General features: G+C 45.1%; 1 protein-coding gene across 2 annotated transcripts in view; it reads left to right on the forward strand.

Annotated features, from left to right (window-relative positions):
* RPF1 (ribosome production factor 1 homolog) overlaps positions 1–19,627 on the forward strand; it is an 88,591-nt gene extending 68,964 nt beyond the window's left edge. For both annotated transcript variants that reach the window (XM_086954304.1, XM_086954301.1), the window contains 3 exons: positions 9,226–9,407; positions 9,502–9,628; positions 19,465–19,627. In XM_086954304.1, coding sequence (XP_086810430.1) covers positions 9,226–9,407; positions 9,502–9,628; positions 19,465–19,506 — 351 coding nt within the window. In that variant the 3' untranslated portion in view covers positions 19,507–19,627. The remainder of the gene's footprint in view (positions 1–9,225; positions 9,408–9,501; positions 9,629–19,464) is intronic.
* Positions 19,628–19,838: the final 211 nt, after the last annotated feature.

Here is a 19,838-nt window from a genome sequence, read left to right on the forward strand (position 1 = left end):
GCATGGCATATTTACCTAAGGTTTGCAGTAAAGGCTACTCCCCACTACTTCTTGTCAAGGCTACAGTCGTATTCATAATGATTGTTTTTACTAAAGACTTAGCTCTCTGGAGTTTCTAACTCTTCTGACAATTACTTTGTTTAATAATGTCACCCTTGATCAGTTTTCCATCTTCAGCCATGTGTTGTTGACCCTCCAGTGCCAAGCACTATATTCGGAGCATTCCAGTCTTGCTTGTTCGTTAAATCTGGGTTCCAGTTCTTGCCTTTCATCTGAAAGTAAATATTACTTCTCTCCGTTTATCTTTGAATTAAACAATACAGCATGACAGAAGCATTAGGCACCGGTTGATATGATCGGGACATAGAATTATGAGGCTGATGTGCAAAACTGGTTTAATTTAATGATGATCCTGAGTTATGCCTGCCTTTCTTAAGTCGTACCTCAATTTGCAATTGATAAAACCTGGTAAGGCAGTGAGATGTAGCTTGCTTGGAGCACCCTTTTCTGGAGAGCGGGGGGCACTACAACCCCCAGAAGGCTCTTTGTGAGGGTGGAGACACGTGTACCTGGCACTTATACCGCACTCCAGGGGCCCGCAGCGCAGGAATTGCAAAACTTGCTGGAGCCAAGGGCAAGCCCATCCATGCCCTTTGGAGCACTATCCTTCTCCATGCCCACATACTTCCTAATCGTGTTCTGGGAATAATTGCCTGTGGTTGTCGATCTATTATTTAAAATGGGGGAAAAGAAATCACCAAGACACTGTTTCCACTCCTCCAGCGAAAAGTACCTCCATCCACAGTGTTAGAAAGGGCAATTGGAGTTATTAATACGGACATTGCCCTGATTGAAAAAAGAATGTGAGTTTGGGTTCTGCAACATCATCTGTAAAGAGTGACATGTCCTCTGGCCCAGTGTTCACCACTTCAGCTGTAGATGTCTTGAACCCAACCATTGTGGCATCAAACAATAGTCCCCAGCCTACACCCAATAAGAGGGCAAAGCGGGGGACCCATAACCAGCAAAGAGGTATCTAGTCAGATTACTGCTCCTGGACCCGCCCTTACTTTCCCTCAACTCCATTAGGCAATTTGGGAGGCACAACTTCTCTTTGTATAGAGCACCTTGTGGAGGGCTGTTACGCCACATTCAAGGTGCATCTACAGGCAGAAATTCCCTCTTTTAATTGTTCGACTAAAAGCTATTGAATTACAGCTCGCGACTCTAACTTGGGAGATGCTGCAAACTACCACCTTATCAAACGTTGCAGCTGTGGATAACTTAAAAAAACATTTGTTACTCTGCCAACCTCTTGCAGTCATATTTTACCTGGGGGTATGGAGGGATGGGTGGAGCTCATTACCAGTACAAGATGTGCCAGCCCCACTACCTTGATGCTGAGGCCCAACATAATTTCTGGACTGCAAACGCCACTTACGAGTGAGTTCAGCTCTGGCCAGAGAGGTGCAAGTTCATCAGTATATCACCATATGGTTGGGCATGCTGAGTACATGGCAACTCTGAATTCCAGTTGAGTTACCATAATCCTCCCTCCTTCAGCCTGCCCTTATGTGGTGATTCTCATTAGAGTTCCTCCCTCCACATCGAGGCCAGGGGGGAGTGTAACAAGGAACCACACAACAAAGATTTGGATTGGTTTGAACGTAACAGCGGTTTCACTTTCTCCTGCTATTTTGCTGACTTGAAGGTGCTAGTTGTATTCGGATTAGTCCAGTCGATACATGTGGTGACTGTTGTTGTAAATTTGAGATCTCCCCTTCTGGTACAAAGCCTGTTGTTTGGGTCCATGAGCAAGGCTTTAGCCAGGGGCAACATATCACCTGTTCCATAACGGTACCTTAATAAAACAGTCCCTCTTACATGGTGATGCGCAACAAACAGATAATTCTGCCCAAAGTTAGCAGCTCAAGAAGCTTGGTAGATATACCCCAAGTGCCCAAAATCCTGCAACTGGCCGGCCCTTAATCCTTCCTCAGTTTGTGCAGTGGACAAGGTTCTTATATCTGTAGCTAATCACTATGAAGCTCTATCTAGTTGTTCACATGTGGATTGACTTGCTGATGCCACTAAGGTGCTTCCTCCCACTGACAATTCTGTGGGAAGCGAGGTATTGATAAAGGATTATAGTTCACAGGATGCGAATACCCGTCGTCACTTTTCTCTTCCGAGTTGCAACATTGCTGACCTTAAGGATAGGATTACTTACCCGTCATGGAATAATTTTGCAGCAAAATGTTATTGCCCTACAGGAAACTTGGAACACTACCCTCTCCCCATTTCCCCTCGATTGAACCTCAGTGTTGACGTGTCATTGTCAAGAAGTGTGTGTGTGTGTGTGTGTGTGTGTGTGTGTGCGTGTGTGTGTGTGTGTGTGCGTGTGTGTGTGTGTGTAAGTGTGTGTGTGTGTGTAAGTGTGTGTGTGTGTAAGTGTGTGTGTAAGTGTGTGTGTGTGTAAGTGTCTTGAAGTTGTGCCTTTCAAGCCCTGCTCATTAAGGACAAAAAAAGCAGTCCTTTTATTCCTATTTGATTAATCTCTATATAGTGAATTTTAAAACCTATTTGTTTCCATTTTATCAAGCTGTTTTCTTTTAGAACTCATTAGCATCCTATAGGTGTTGGGGTCTTGTATCTTAATTATATTCTCTGTGGGAATTTTAAATCAGTATTATCGGCTAATTTAGACCTGCAGGGGACCAAGGGTTTTGAAACTTTCCCTGGCAATACGAATACCAGAGAGGAGGAGTTGAATCAACATTTAGTTGCACTCCACTTTGAAAATGTGGACAATGTCAACAAAGGGGATTGACCCTCCTTGCTCTCCTTTTTGCTATATATTTGAAACAAGAAAGTTGTCATCGAGCTTTTCACAGGGTACTGTACTTGGGACACACTGGGATTTGGGGGGGGGGGAGAGGCATAATGCTTTAAGTGTGATAGGGCACTTTCCACTGCTCAGGGCAAAAACCCCTGCTAGGTCATTCCCCTTTATGCAGCATTCTAATGATGGCTTAAGGCTGTTTGCCTTTTAAAAGAACCAGGGACTACCTTTGGCTTGCTTTCGAAGAATCATCTGGACATATTTTTGAACTGTCAGTAGAAGTGAGTAGGGAAGTCATGTTAGCCCATTACGAAAATCTATGGTCATGCATCCACAGTGGTTTGATGAAGCTTAATTGGTGTGCTCAGGAGTGCTCTAGATGATTCGAGAGGCATTGCTCTGCTGCTAATCGCCGGTTAAGCAAGGCTCTCTCAGCCAAACCAAAAGAAACTATTGATGTCTACAAAGCCTGAAAGTTTTGCAATAGAACCGTGAAGTTAGGGAAGGAGACACTGAACAAAATGGATTAGGAACTCTTAGAAAGTACAGCGTTCTCCAAGAATTGATATGTGTCACAGTATATGGCCGAAAGGATTAGGGTCTATGCCAACTCCCGCTTGAGTTTGTGTACCGAGCTCGAAATGGGTTAGGCATTTCAGAGACATCTGTCAGTTAGCAGAAGGGAAGAACCAAGGAGTGCTACTTCGAAAAACATTGACTAGCCCACCTAATCTGTCTGTTAACATATTGGAAGTGGCAGAGGCCATCCGGCAAAGCCCCAGGGCTGGACGGTGTCCATGTGGACCTCATAAAATGTAATATTGACCTGTGGGGACCCCTTCTCACGAATATATTCAGCAATTCACTGTGCAGCAGGATCCCACGCTCGTAGGCCTTTCAACCACAGTCCCCATTTTGATCGTATGTCAGCCAAATGTTATCGCCCTATCTCCTATCAACAGCAATGTTAAGAACCTGTGCAGGGTGAGTTTGAGACTTTGGGTAAACAAAATAATAATCTGTTAACCAATCAGTATGGTTTTCTAACGAGCTGGGTACAGTGGAACAAGTGTCTAAACGTGCACTTGATTGTTGACAAGTATACCATAGCCAGGCACTGCCCACTGTACCTGGCCTTCATGGACCTCTCAACAGCATTTGGTTTGATTAATTGGACTACATTCTGACTGATGCTGTTGGATCTGGGGGGTGAGGTTGCACTTTTAATTTTTTTACATATCCACCATGAGAATGTAGCTGCTAAAGTCTAATTGGGTCCGGCAGTAAAAATGTCTGGCATCTTCCCATTAACTGGAGAGTGCGTCAGGGTTGCATTTTGCCCCCGCTGTTGTTTATCATCTACATTTATAACCAGAGCTCCTTTTTGGTTAGCGCTACTCAAACAAATCATGGACTGAATGTAAATAAATTATACATTCACCCCAGTCATGAGATCTGGGTTAAATTCACCGTTCTTTTGCTCACCATGCCACCCAGTTTAGACCCAGCCACATGCAAACCAGTCTTGACCCTGTGACTCATGGAACAGTCTAGACCGAACTGCCAAGTCATTGATATCCCGAAGATAGGGAACTTGCTTGTCTCATGGCTACTCTATGCAGATGACGTAGTACTTATGGCACGGTCCTTGAGAGCACTTCACATATTGGTGGAGTCCTTTGTGACTTTTATGAGTAAATTATACCTAATTACCAATTTTGGAAAGTCTCATATTACGGATTGTATCCCAGGAAGGAGAAATGTTCCTAAATTATTGGTCAGCGGCCAATCCCTTAGTAGTGTTAATACTATCTGTTACCTGCGAGTTGTTTTTAACTTCTCAGGTTCTTTCCAGTTAAATGTTAGAACTTCATTCAAGAAGGTCAGCAGCGGCAATATTTAATATCCCCCAGATTAGAGGTAGAGGAACCATCTCTCCCCACTTGAATATATATACTTCCCAGTCCATTAAAGCAGCTCTGTATGGTGCAGGTGTTTGGGGATATCAGAATGTTACTTTTCTACAGAGAAAGGAAAACTGTACAAGTAGACCGCTCCTCCACCTCTCTCCCATCAGTTCTCATTTTGTTATTCATTCCGAGCTAAGCCTACAGTATATCTCCGAGAAAGTTATGCTGGTTCCACTTCTGTTAGAGGTTACTATTTGGGCTAATAGTGAGGCCAGTTTGAATAGGGACGGTATACTAGACTTTCTCAATTTACAGCCTGTTGAATCCTTTGTTGGGTTATGGTATGCTTATAATACCCTTAATGAATTAGGTTTGACCAACATGTTTGAGTCACCTAACAAGAAGTCACAAGCAGGAACCTAAGCTCCGTTCAAGAACTCTGCCGGTTTCCTAGATTGCATACCGAATCTAGCAAAGCTACTTATAGAGATTAGCTATTGACACTAGTACCTGTTGAGCCCGTGCTGTATTACACTTTAGAACTTGCACGTTTCCCCCGTCACTACCTATTACTTGACCTTTTAATAGCTGTGGCTTTCCATACCATTACTTCTAACTGGAAGCATGCTGCAAGTATCTCCTACCAATCTTGGTGGAATGCGGTCTGCTTTCATCATCGTCTAGATACCAATTATGTGTCCCCCATCTCCCTGGCAATTAAACGTGACCTGATTTGGCTTCCTTTGGTAACATATCTTTCTTCCTCTGCTCCTGTACATGCCTCTCCAGATTCTAGCACAGTTGAAGTACGCAAACCTCCATGATTTTCTTATTGCGGTAATTTTAAAGTTTCATTATACTGTACTGTAACTTTCATTCGTATTCATATGATATGTTCATGATTCCTCATGCTTGTTATGCTTGCCTTTCAGGAGAATTTTTAATGTATTGCTTATTTCATTTCTGTATTTATTGTAATTACTACTTCCCCCCTTTCCCTCCCACCCCTCCCCTTCTTTATTTCTTCAATAAAATCAAACAAAAAAAAGAACTTGCACTTTGGGAAAGATATCTTTTATGCTTTAGGGTTGGTGCAGTGTGACGTCTTTTGTGTTTCTCAGAGGATCAAAGTACTTTTTCGTGGTTTTGCTAACGCATGCCCATGTGATGGTTTGTCTGAACAATCCCTGGTGCATTGTATGTTTGTTTTTGCAAACTTTTAGATTCTTTTTTCTACTCTAAAGCCAATTTTAAAATATTTAGGGTACCGGAACTACAGCTTTTAGGCAGCCCTGATGTTTACTTCAGAATATGTTCCCTTTTTAAAGAGGCAGTAAGGTGTAGGAAATCAGTGGGGGGAACCACACACACTTTATTTTGTAAAACATTCTATGATGCTATGTTCGTTATTAAGTAGTTTGATGCATGTGATGTATTGTAATGCTTTGATTTTCTTTTTCTCCCAAAATCGAATAAAGATTTAAGGATGATGAACTTAAAACTATCTGAAGTTTGAAATCAATGTAGATGGTATTCACAAAAAAAACAGGCCCTTGTTTTATTAATGGGCAGTGAAAAATTGGGTAATTAACCCCAAACATACGACAGTAGCAGAAAGAAAAAAAAAGAAATTGAAAAAAGTAAACCATTTTCATTCACTGCAAAGCATTTTTCCACAACACATCTTTGCTTCCCTATATACCATGTGAAAGTGGAGTTGTCTGCTATTCCTTCACACAGTCACCATTACTTAGGACAGTATAATGTGAGTAGATATGTTTTGCAAACCATGTGTAAGAGTCCTTGAAGATAAGAGTAGTGTGTTTGTACCAATTATTAAATTCCAGCTACAGCCTCCCATCACATAACGATAGTCCCACCTTCACTTCATGTGCAGTGGGTTTGTGCGTATGAAGAGCTTCACCATGACCAATTACTTTCATTGTTATGCCATGCGTTTACCTGGTAAAGCAATTTCATGAATGTTTAACCAGTGGTGACTGGTGAACTTTGAAAGTGGTGAGAGGCATAAATTCTTTCCTCAAACTGGAACAAGTAACCTAGTGGAGGGAGCGAGCCTAAAGTCCTTGTAGAATGTTTGGAGGTAAGTGTAGTTCTGCCCTGATAGTATTTGAAAACGGGCAGGCCAAAATCTGACATTTACAACACGTTTTACTCTACACAACCAAACCTACATTTTTTTTTTTAAAACTGGTTCTCAACAGGCTCCTTTGAGTTATGTCAATAAGCTTTACCTTAAGTAAGGGGTCTTGAAACTATCTAACAAAAGTATCACAAAATGGAGGCAAAACCATGAACTTTGGAATGTAGTTTCCTATAAAAGTTGGGTACAGCAATCTTTATTCCAGGCAGTAAAGAAAAACAGGGTACGCAAAGTCACCCACGGCCTATCGATTTTTAAAAGGATCTTTCCTCCATACATACGATCCAGTCCCTTTGAAGCAGGTTCTCAGTCATATGTTATGGTTGAGATTCTATGTGGAACGGAGTAGGGTGACCAAGTCAAAGGTTATTCAGATTTCACGATGAAAGTCCATTGGTAAAACATCTACACATTCTTTTTTGCTCGCTCAGAAGTGCTAATGCTCTGTTACAAAGAAACTGCATGATCGCACAGCAAACAAATTACATCACCTTTACATGCTCATGGCACAGACAGTGCTGCTGATAATGTAATAAAATCTGTATCAATAAAGAGAGTAAAATGTCTCTATCAAAAAATCTAAGAAATATGTAAAAGGTTGAGTACAGTCTGCTGGCATTGCTATGGACTGCGCACAGTTCTATACAGTAAACACACTATTTCACTGAACTACCTTATTGTTACCAGGCAGGTCCACAGACTAATTTCATTGCTTCCTGCTTTCTTTTACTGTGGCTGCAAGCTACAATAGAACTGTTGCAGTTTAAAATATCGGCCACAAATAGTTTATCAAGCAGCTATCCATACAAAAACTCTAATTCAGAAAGAACCTGCAATTCACCAGAGCTCTTTCGGGCAGAGATGCAAATCTGAGGTCTAGAATGCATCTGTTACAAATGCCATTGTATCTATAAAAGAAAATATCGCACTGAGAACTATGTGCTTCTAAGCTTTGCACTCCCACGCTTTTTTCTCCAAGAGGCGCGCACATTATGAAGAGTTGGGAATGAATACATATTGGAACAGTGACATGGTTTTAAAAAAGCCTAAGTTCTAACATATTTTCACAACACAGTGCGCCTAGTCTCTCAAACACAGTGGCAGACAATGTACGGAATCGGGCACTATACGACCACAATACTATGAGCTCAACAACTGCGGTCTATTAAAGCCACTGTCAGCAAGTGCAATATTTCATCTGTGCACAAGTCACGAAGGCCATTAGATGTATTGCTTGAAGAGAAGAGACAGACCACAGAAAACCCATCTAAAAACATTAATATACAAGGCTTTTAGATCCGAGGAGAGAGAGTGGTGACTGAAAAATCTTGTATTCGAGTGAAATGGGGCTTTGCTGCCTCTTCAGTTATTTTGAGTGAATTAAAAATGTAGCTTTGATGTGCTATTATTTAGATGCATGAAGTTTTGGAACTAAATTGTGAGATAGTAGGAAGCGCCAACCACGCAAAAAGCACTATTTAATTACAGTGCCTTTGACTCTTTATAAACCAGAACGACTTGACTCTAGGGCTGTCTTGCAATACGTTGCGCCAATCACAGTGGCAGGCAGGCAGTTTTTTAAATTATTTTTTAAGGGTTGACTGACTGCCGTAAAGAAAGACTGCTGTAAAGGGTGGAGGCAATGTGGCATTCTAATCTAACAATGGAGTGACTGCCCATGTGTGACATGGGTTATAGAACGCAGGGCTTCAGGTTGCAGCGCCCGACCAGACTTATGTTTCATCGGTGCTGAGCAAAACATAGGATCCAGTTCTTCTCATGGGAAACACTGGCTGTACAGAGGTAAACCCTGCGTTATGACGTCATCCCGCAATCGAGATTTGATGCATGCGCAATACACATGACTGGTCGGTCAGAGCCTGGCAGTCTCACCATAAAACTCGGGCCATCCAGCCAGGTCAAAAGTAATACTGTAAGAAAGATGAATAATACATTTTAAAAAATATGATTGCACTACAGAAAGGTGGCACTCCGGCGCCCTAAGGCACAAGCCACTGATTTGTTTAACTGGTTATCTTCTCCATGCACGCCTAGAATAGATCTCTATATCTGGCATCTTTATACCGCCTTTATTCATGTTGATGCCAGTGTTGCAACGTTTTATTGTGTGACAACTGTGTCTGCATTTACTAAGCATGGAATAAATGTTCTTGTTTTTTTCGGAATGAGATTCCTTTGTGCCTTATTTTTCTACTGACCTCTCTAGTGTGTTTGTGTGCATATCTGCATAACTTGATTGTGGATCTTATTTTTGTAAATAATTGTAATATGCCTATCCTTTATTTCAGAGAAAAGGAAAAACACCAACGGAACACCAGCCGGAGGTGATATTAAACAACTTTACAACCCGTCTAGGTCACACCATTGGACGTATGTTTGCTTCACTTTTTCCACATGATCCTCAATTCACCGGACGACAAGTAGCCACATTTCACAATCAGAGAGACTATATATTTTTTAGATTCCACAGGTAGGTTTTTTCCTTAATGGTTTAATATAGTATGTTTAATTTCGAACAGCACTTCTGAGATTTGTCTAACTCAATGTATTGAATCATTTTCAAGATATATCTTCAAGAGTGACAAGAAAGTTGGAATGCAGGAGCTTGGACCTCGTTTTACCTTGAAGTTAAGGTCACTACAGAAAGGAACATTTGATTCCAAGTTTGGAGAGTATGAGTGGATTCACAAGGTAAGTGTGGTGTTGGTGGCAACGCTGGCTTATTATCGTAGTATCTAATTTCATTGTTTCCGATTTAGACAGCAAGAACATTTGACACATTTGTTGAAAGCAGACGATGCAATAAAAGGCACTTTATTAAATGGTACATCGAGTCAAAGTGGATTCACTTGCATGTCAGTCAATTGCTATCTCTATCTGTTTAGTCCATTTGCTGTCCTCTTCAACTAGAAAGTATTGTTCTCTAATAACTTGGGTGCATGTAATGATAACATTCTGTTTGGTCCAAGAATTTGACCAACTAACCAATTTGACCAAGCAATAAAATGACTCGCACAAACTGCCTGCAACACCCAAACCCTGTTTGGGGCATACCGGGGAAGGCCTTAAGGAGATGGGAAAAGATAACCTCAGAGAAATGGGTACTAAAAGTGGTACAATGAAGGTATTCTCCTGAACTAGGAAATAGACTACCCAGAATCACCTCAAAGAGACAAAGGTACAAATTGGAACAGCTCAAGCCTTTGTAATAAGTAATAGAGGCATAGTTTAAAATAGTGAGCAGTATAAGCAGTACTAATAGACGAATACAACCAATGAATTCATTCAGTATACTTCGTAATACCAAAGAAAGACCTAACCTAAGGGAATCTTTGATCTGAGAGTTCTAAATAAGGTCTTTAAGACTCACAAATTCAAAATGACAGCAAGTATCCAAATGCAAGAAGTGGGCGATTACATGGTGAATAGTTATTAAAAGGAAGTCTACTTCGATATCCCCATCAACAAATGTCACAGAAAATACCTTAAGTTGATAATGACCACTGATTAATTGTCTGTGGGATTGCTCTCCCACCCTCGCAGCTCGACCATTAAGTGAGGTCTGCCCCTGCACTCTCGATTGTTGGTGATCGAGGCCCTCCTCCACCCGCAGGTTTCCATGCGCCTCATCCCTGGTGGTCTAGTGGACCTCTGTCTCCTTCCTCTTGCTCTGCTTTCACCTTTCTGCATCTCTGCTCTTTTCTGCCTTTTTTCTGCTTATTTCCCCCCTTTCCTTTATCCCTTATTTCCCCGCCACTGCTGCCCCCGTGCCCCCCCCCCAGCGCAACTGGCCCAATCCAGCTCCTCATCCTGCTCCCGACTCTCAACTGTCCAGCCCCCCCCACCCCCTACCTAATGGCGGCCACTGCGGGGACAGGCGAGCAAGACCACAGACTCATTGTCAGTGAAATTGCTCTCCCACCCTTGCAGCTCCACCATTAAGTGAGGCCTGCCCCGTCCCTGCACTCTCGAGTGTTGGTGATCGAGGCCCTCCTCCATCTGCATGTTTCCCTGCACCTCATCCCTGGTGGTCTCCTTCCTCTCGCTCTGCTCTTTCACTTGTTTTTCTGCCCTCTTCTATTTTTCACCTCTCTGCACTTTTCTGCATCTCTGCTCTTTTGTGCCTTATTTCTGCTTATTTTCCCCCTTTACTTTATCTCCTTTATCCCTTATTTCCCTGCCCCTATGCCCCCCCCCCCGCGTGACCGGCTCAATCCAGCTTCCCTCCCCGCCTCCAAGCTGTCCAGCCCTCCCCGACCCCTACTCACTGGCAGCCACTGCGCTGCAGCGGCGCTAGCGCGCAAAATGCAGGCCTGACCGCAACCAGCACCAGGAACCCTGGACCTCTGCACCACTAACGCTACGACCCAGTAGCACTCCACGCACTCATCCCAGGCCGCAACTACTGCAAGGTAGCATCACTAGCCGATACCCAGGGACCCTTCAGCTGTCACCGTTGCTGGCACACCTGCAGCACCACCAAGAACACGGATCCAGCACCACCCACCCACAAGAACACAACCCAACCAAAGTCCCCGCAATGCATCCTCCTCAACGTCTGATCAATCCACAAACATGCCACAGAAATCTGGGACCTCCTCGACAGCACCACCCCTGATGTAGTGTTAGTCACCGAAACCTGGACCAACAACACCTTAGGCCCGGTCATCGCCATCCCCCAAAGATACAAGATCTCCAGGAAGGACCGCCCCACCCGCCCAGGAGGAGGAATCTTCATCGTCCTCAAATCCAGCCTCCGCCTGAGCACACTCCCAGACAAACCGACAGAACTGATGATACACCTACACTTCAAGATACTGGTCAGCCCCACCGCCACCTCAGAGGAATCCTCATCTACTGACCCCCTGGACCCTCCGGACCCTTCGCCAACTCAATCACTGACATCATCTCCCCGCAGGCCATCGCATCCACCAACTACACCCTGCTGGGAGACCTCAACTTTCACCTCGACAACCAACTGGACCCCAACACCACATCCCTCCGGGGCAACCTACACAACAAAGGACTCAGCCAGATCGTGACCGAGCCCACGCACTCGGCAGATCCTCGACCCCCCTCTTCACAGGAAACTCCATCACCTTCAGCCACACCACCGAACTGCCATGGACTGACCATTGTTGCGTCCACTTCAACTTCAGAACACCCACCATCCACAGACACCAGCACCTGCTCCCATGAAGAAACTGGACCAAAATCACCGATGACCAGCTAACCTCCTCACTGAACAATTCCACCCCAACCATCGCGGAAAACGAGGACTCCAATACGGCAGCCCAAACACTACATAGATGGATCTCGGACAGCGCCAATACCATAGCCCTCCTCAAGAAAAACAACAATACCTGTGCCAAGAAAGCCACATTGTTTACCACCGAACTTCAAGAGTCCAGACTCATTTGCCGCTGTTTCGAAAAGGCCTGGAGGATCACCAAATCCACAGAAGCCCTCAACTTCAGAGCCGCCACCAACAACTGATCAGAGGAATGAGGAAAAAAGCAATTGAAGACACTCTCCACCCACGCGCACAACAGCAAGGAACTCTTTAGCATCAAGGAGTTTGCCCAACCCTCCAGCGAGTCTACCGACATCCCTCCCTCACAAGACCTCTGCGACAAACTCAGTACTTTTTTCCACCACAAAATCAAGAGCATCTACGACAACTTAGATGAAGACAACCAACACATTAAACCCTCACCAACCACCCCCGACACCTGGAAACCAGCGATTGACAACTGGACAGCCCTCACCACATAAGACACACTGAAGACAATGAAGTTAATCCACTCAGGGGCCCCCACGGACCCCAGCCCCCACCACATCTTCAACAGAGGTGCTGACCCCATCGCACCCATGCTCCGCCTAACCATCAACTACTCCCTGGCGACCGCCTCATTCCCCGATGACTAGAAACACGCCAAGGTCAACCCCCTCCTAAAGAAACCCTCAGTGGACCCCACCGACATAAAAAACTACAGACTCCCCTCCCTGCTCCCGTTCCCAGCGAAAATCCTCGAAAGCGCTATCCACAGCCAACTCGCCACATTCATTGAAGAACACAACATCCTCGACTCTTCCCAATCCGGCTTCAGAAAAAACCACATTACGGAAACCGCCCTCCTCACCGCAACACACAACATCTGCACCCTACTGGGCAAAGGAGAAACCGTAGCCCTCCTCCTCCTCGACCTCTCAGCGGTATTCGACAAAGTCTGTCACCGCACCCTAATACGCAGCCTCTACAACGCAGGAATCCAGGACAAGGCCCTCAACTGGATCTCCTCCTTCCCCTCCTGCAGAACGCAGTGGGTCAGACTCTTTCCTCGATTTCCCCCCTTCCCCCGACCCCCCTTGGACCCTACACCTACCACCTGCAGAGTCCCCCAGGGCTTATCCCGCAGCCCAACGCTTTTCAACGTCTACATGGCTCCACTCGCCCCCATCGTCCGAGCCTACGGACTCAACATTGTGTTATAGGCTGACGACACCCAACCCGTCCTCTCCCTATCCAACGAGCCCAACACCTCCAGACACAACTTTCGAGAAGGCATGGAAGCCGTCGCTAAATGGCTGAAAAACAGCTGCCTACAACTAAACGCCAACAAAACAGAAGTACTCATCATAGGCCCAGACCCCCAACACCTGGAGCGACACCTGGTGGCACCCCACCCTCGGAAACCCAACTAACTCCCACGGACCACGCATGCTACCTGGGAATCATCCTGGATCCCGAGCTCAAAATGGACCGCCAGATCAACTCCGTCTCGTTTTCCTGCTTCCACACCCTCTGCCTCCTTCGTAAGACCTTCAAATGATCCCCCTCGAACACCGAAAGACCGCCACTCACGCCCTGGTCACAAGCAGAGTCGACTACGGCAACGCACAGTATGCTGGAATGAACAAAAACCACACCTGCAAGCTATAGAATATCTAGAACGCCGCTGCAAGACTGGTCCTCAACCTGCCAAAACACTGCCACATCTCCCAGCAGTTGCGCACACTCCACTTGCTCCCCGTTGAGGCGAGAATCACCTTCAAGATACTCACCCACGCACACAAGGCCATCTTTGGAACAGGACCAGCATACCTGAACAGCCAACTCAAATTCCACGCACCCCAATTGGCCCCGCGATCAGCCCAGCTCTCCTACGCCGTTGAAATGTTGGTGGATTCCTGGAGGCCTGTGATGCGGAGATTGCTCCGACAAGAGCAGGCCTCCAAATCCTCGTTCTTCTCCCGGATGACCGCCAAGATTTTGTCCATTTGGAGTAGTTTCTTATGGTCCTGGGTGGCAGCATCCTCTGCGTCCGACACCCTGGTCTTGACATGGAGTAAGCGGTTGTCGTGGGAGTCAACACAGGCCTTTACCGAGTGCAAATGAGCTAAGAGTTGATCCAGCTGTGTCGCGATTCCAGTCACTGTTGACTTGACGTCTAGCATGATTGCATTGAGGAGGTCATCCCGAGTGGAGGGGGCATCCATGGTGACAGCAGAATCGGCGCCCTCGGAGCAAGCACCGTCCTGTCGGGAAGACCTTAGAAGCTCAAAAGCTATCTTGGGCTGTCTAGGGTCCGTTTTCCCCATGTTGAGAGACCCAGTCATCAAGAGTGAGGCTTACGCAAGACAACCGGCGGCCAAGGAGGACAGGGACGCGCCGCCTGCCAAGAGACGATAGTGTAAGGCAAATAAGTGTCCAACAGGATCCCCCCCCCGATGAAGACTGCTGCAGTCCGGAAGGATGGCCCCGGGGATAGTTTAGGCGTCCGAGTGGAGCAGTCAGTGTCCCCTCTTCACAGCCCCCCCACTGGAACGGCCGACAACCTAGGAATGCGAGCAGGGGCCCAAGCCAGCACCAGACAAGCATACCACTGGCAGACCCCAGCACCACAAAGTCACAAATACCGAGGTTATGGAGGGTGCAGAGGAGCCAACAGCCAGCAAGCCATTGAGAGCTGGGAAGACGGCTGCTCGACAAGCACTAGGCCGCAGGACTGGGCCACCTCATGGCGAGGACGGGGATAATGTTAAATGCTCCACAAACTTCAGGGGGCCAGACAGAGGCAAGGAAGGCACCTTCAGGCGTCGGCAGTGATTGCAGGGCGCTACCGGGGGCCCATGCCACACTAGGGATTCACATGAACCAAAGTGCCTGTCCGTGAAGAAGGCAGGGCGCTCCAAGTGGCAGCTTGTGTGTGCCGGCAGCAATGGCGGCAGGAGGAGAGCAGCGCCGGCGTAGGGGCGGGAGTACCAGGCTCCAGCAGTGTCCCCCCAGCGGGGAGCAAGCAGTAGGGAGGCACGGTGTACAGGCCCCAATGGCGGCAATGAAGAACCAGCACCGATGAGGGGTGGGGGGACAAAAAGCTACAGCGGAGTCCCCCAAGGCAGTGATCAGTCCAGTGGATGAGTCAGCCGGGCCGCCGCAGGCCGAGGCCCGATCTCCGCCACTCAGCACCCTGGGGAGGGTCCAAAGGCCAGGGGAGGCAGGAACTGCAGAGGAGCCAGGCGCCGAGCAGTTGGGCGCTGGCCGAGGCAGCGACCGCTCAGTCCGGCAGGTGGGACGCTGATTAGAGGGGTGGGCACCCGCCAGACAGAGGCAGAACCAGCGGGGGCAAGCCGCTCACGTCGTCAAGACCGGGTGCCAGTGTCCGCAAAAAATGCGGCAAGCACGGAGGTGTCAGGATGTTAGCTCCCAGGCCGCAGCACCCCGGGCAGGACGGAACAGCCCGCGGGCCCTCAACCCTGCCAATTAAGCCACAGAGGCGGCGCCACTCACCCGGTGTTAATGGTCGCCGTCCCCGGAACGCGCCGCAGCTGCGGGCGGCAACAGGAGGCCTCCACACTCCAGAGCAGGAAGGGCCGACACACGCGGGCCCAGGAACGCAGGCCCAGTGTCGGCCGAGGATGGCATATCTCCGCCCCGGGACTTCGCAGAAGGACAGCAGTGCGATGAACCGGCGCCTCGCGAGCAGGATAGGCAGGAATCCGCTTTGGTGTGCAGGTAAGGTGAGGATGCCTGCAGGATTATTTCGGATTAACAAGCTTGGCCAGCAGAGCCCACTCAGAGTGCGGCCATCTTGCAGCCAGCCAAGCCACGCCCTCCTTTTTTTCTTGTACTATAATTTCTGGCATACCAATAAGGCCTACTTCTGCTCATTCCCTGCAGAATCACCTACCTCCATAGTGCTCAACACACTATTAGTAGTTAAATCCCCCTTGGGGTTTATCATGAAAATGTATGTCACAGTGAGTGCGGAGAGACCGATGCTTATCACAGGCATGCATAGAGGGTGGGATATGGATATAATTCTTAATCTCAATAAAACATACAAAATGTCAATTAACACTATCTGTAGAATAGCAACCCATTCATTAGTCCTTACTTTGTGCATATTCAACCACGGGTCGGGGCACAGGTGAGACAGGTGGTTCCAAAGCACCTTTTTGCAGCCTCCTACCTTTCATGCCCATCATCCTCAGCTGACTAAAACCATTTCATGATTAATACACCGCAAGTAAATCTTCTAGAGATTCATGCTTTCAACAAAACAAGATGCGTACCGGTAAAATTAGTTATGCAGTTTTTACCTCTCCTAGATTCATATGCATTCAATTTGATTCCCGATGAAGGGAAGGCAGTTTCAAGGCAAAGAGTTTTAGGGAAAACATGTGAAAAAAAAAATATGAAACATGCCCACTTATTGGGATATTGTGGACTTACACTTAACATCATGGGGGGCCGACACGAATACTCTGTGGTCACTGCCAACAAAGGAAAACAAAATTGGAATAGGGAACCTTCTGGACACACCCATTAAATGGAGGAATTATTTGCTGCATCTGAATCTAGAAGATCTCCGAGCTACAAAACTGTTATTACAAATAACTTGTGTTTTACTCTTGTTGTCTTGACGGAAGGACCTGTTGTCATGGGGCTACTGAGTAGTGAGCTCTAGGAAAAGCTTCTGCTTAAGCTGTTGGGGCTTCAGTACCTTTTGACGCACAACCTGGTGGATAATAGAAATATTGTAACGATGACTAGTAGCTTTTTGTGACCGCATTTTTAGAATCCTCAAGATGGGTCTTATGTATAGTGGACAATTGTTGAAGCAGCGTTATGCGTACAGGTCATCGCACAAAGCTCTGTAAGCCATTGAATTTCTATAATTTACTCCGTTATCAGAATTTGAATTCACAGGAGTCAAAATCTCCACCGTGCTCTTAACATTCTTAAATTGTGGGTGATGTTAAAAAACAAACTCAACAAAATATGTTCCTTAACAAAATTACATTCACGATGTTTCCTTTAGAACTGTTCTAGGAGGCAGGTTCACGATTCTCTTTCTGAAGTGATCCCCCTACTTTTATTCAATGAAAGTTAGGAAAATAATGTCAGAAATATTCACACCTAGATTGGAAACGTAAATCTCTTCTTTAATTAACCCCTCCAATGGTCATGACGTGCTGAGCTCGTCATGACCGTTAGAATACTCACACGCGGGGCTAATTCCCCTGCTGTGCGAGCGTTCTACAGAAACGGGTGTGGCCGTGACGAGCTTAGCTCGTCATGAGCACACGACCACCGTGGCTCATGACGAGCTGAGCTTGTCACGAGCACAGGAGCGGTGCGCGCCCCCTCCCCCCAGCACAACGGGGGAATCAGCCCCGCAGGCAAGGGGTTAAAGTTGACCAGAGAGTGTTCGTCATGAGTGGACTAGCATCATCTAATACCAGATTGTTTCCCAACATTCACTGCCTGACAAAACAGATGAGGTTTGGTGAGCCACTGAGAGCCCCCTTTACAGGCTGTAATAGCCTTTTCTGTGTTTGCCCTCACTTGCCATGGCCTACCTCCAAAATTTCTTCACATTGTACAGAACCCCTATACCTAGCCTAAAGCATCACCATGCTCTATAGGCACCATATCTCACTACTTACATTTAGGCATAATCCCAGTAAAGACGCTATGGACATTAATCTTCATTTTAACAATAGAACCTTATTGTTGAAGATTCCAATCAATAGCCATTTAATAATCATTAAATGAAACTCTCAGCCTACACAGATGATATATTACTGCTGAGATCTAATGGAGAAGTTTAAATGTGAAATCCCCAAAAGAAATCCAACTGTTCACAAATATAACTGGGTATAAACTGAATCTTGAAAAGACAAATTGTACCCCTGAATACATGTTTTCAATACAAGTATGGTATTATGCTGGAATGCGCAAGCTCCCCAGTTCATAAGGAATGTTAATGGCAGCGCTAACCTCATCCTAACATCAGCACAATAAAACATTGCTGCTATTCTGTAAAAATGGCATCACTCAAACTGTCTTGGTTTAGTCATGTGAACAAAGAGGAATATATGAATTATATGAATGTGTGTGTGTGTATGTATGTTTGTATTTATTTATATATATATATATATATATCTAACATTTCAGTTCAAACGTCTAAACGTCTGTGTTTCTCTAAGCCCAAGCAAGCCACATTTGACAAAACGTAGGTTATTGTTTTTCATTTGGGCAAATGTAGGAACACAAAATTATAGAACATTTGTTGTTCATTGAATTCTTCAACATGTATTGCTTCCAAATGTAAGTGGTGCAAAAAAAAAAACATTTTGTAAAACACCTTCAAAATCAACAGATATCGGAAATTTCAAATTCTGAGTTGCACAAATAACCAGTGTACCTACACAAATGTGTACCTTTTCTTCAAACTTATTTTTGATATAATGGAATTTACCTCATGAATCGATATATGGTCTAAACACAAGGAAAAAAATCATTTTAGTCACATATCAGTTAATGCTTTGGGTATCACATGTTTTTCAGTACCCGCCAGTGAGACCTGCCCCAGCTATTAAAAACAGACCCCTGGTGTTCTTAAGGGAAACTGGTTAGCAGCAAATTGGTTATAAAAAAACTATATTGAGATTTTAAAAAAAGTATGATACATAGAAGTATAGAGTTGCCAGCAATCATCCTTTGGAATTATTTCTTTTGCTTCTTTCTGAAGTCCACAATCTTGGGTAGAGTCGATTAATACTTTAAATCACTAACTAAAAATCCATTAAATATTATTGAACTGTGTGTGACTGCCTTTAGGTACCCCATCTCTTTCCACTTTTGTACAATTATATGTACTGGACCAGTGATTCTTCACCTGTAATCCAAGGACACCTGAGGCCTTCTCAGGGGGTCCATGACTAGGAAATTGAATAATATTAAAAATATTTAAGGATACGGATAAAGAAGCAAATGTTTTATCTATAAATATGAATGTAAATTAAACAAAATATTTCAATGTTTGAGCATCTGTCTGTATATTTGTTTTTTAATTTTGGTGTATTGTTTTGAGCTTTAAATCGTAGGCAGGGGGTTCTCAGTTAGCAGTAATGATTCAGTGGGGTCCACAGAAGTCAACAGGTTATAAAATGCTATACTACAGTAAGAGTCCGAATTTTTTTTTTTTTAATCAATTTTTTTCTTCCTTCTATTTCAGAGACATGAAATGGACTCCAACCGAAGGAAGTTCCACTTGTAAGACTGCAGTTCAAACAAATGCAGTTTTTCTAAAGCACATCTTAATCTTGGACATTCGCATACTTGTTACATCTTCTTTGTTTCCTGCATTTCTGTAAATAAAGTTTTTTATAATCTGAAAATTTGGATTTGGCTATTTAAATGTGCCGCCCATATTTTAGCTTTTTTTTGTTCAAGACTGATTTACACTTCTCTGTTTATTATTTGCCTGATTCTGCTTTGCGATGTTTTTAGAAATATTCAGTCATAATAGAATTGGATTAGTGTTTACCTGCAGAATGTTTCATCTTCCTTACTAATTGATATTTCTAGATTTCAGACATTGAATAATGA

This window comes from Lissotriton vulgaris, chromosome 1_1 (assembly GCF_964263255.1).
Source record: "Lissotriton vulgaris chromosome 1_1, aLisVul1.2, whole genome shotgun sequence".
In the NCBI taxonomy this organism is placed as follows: domain Eukaryota; kingdom Metazoa; phylum Chordata; class Amphibia; order Caudata; family Salamandridae; genus Lissotriton; species Lissotriton vulgaris.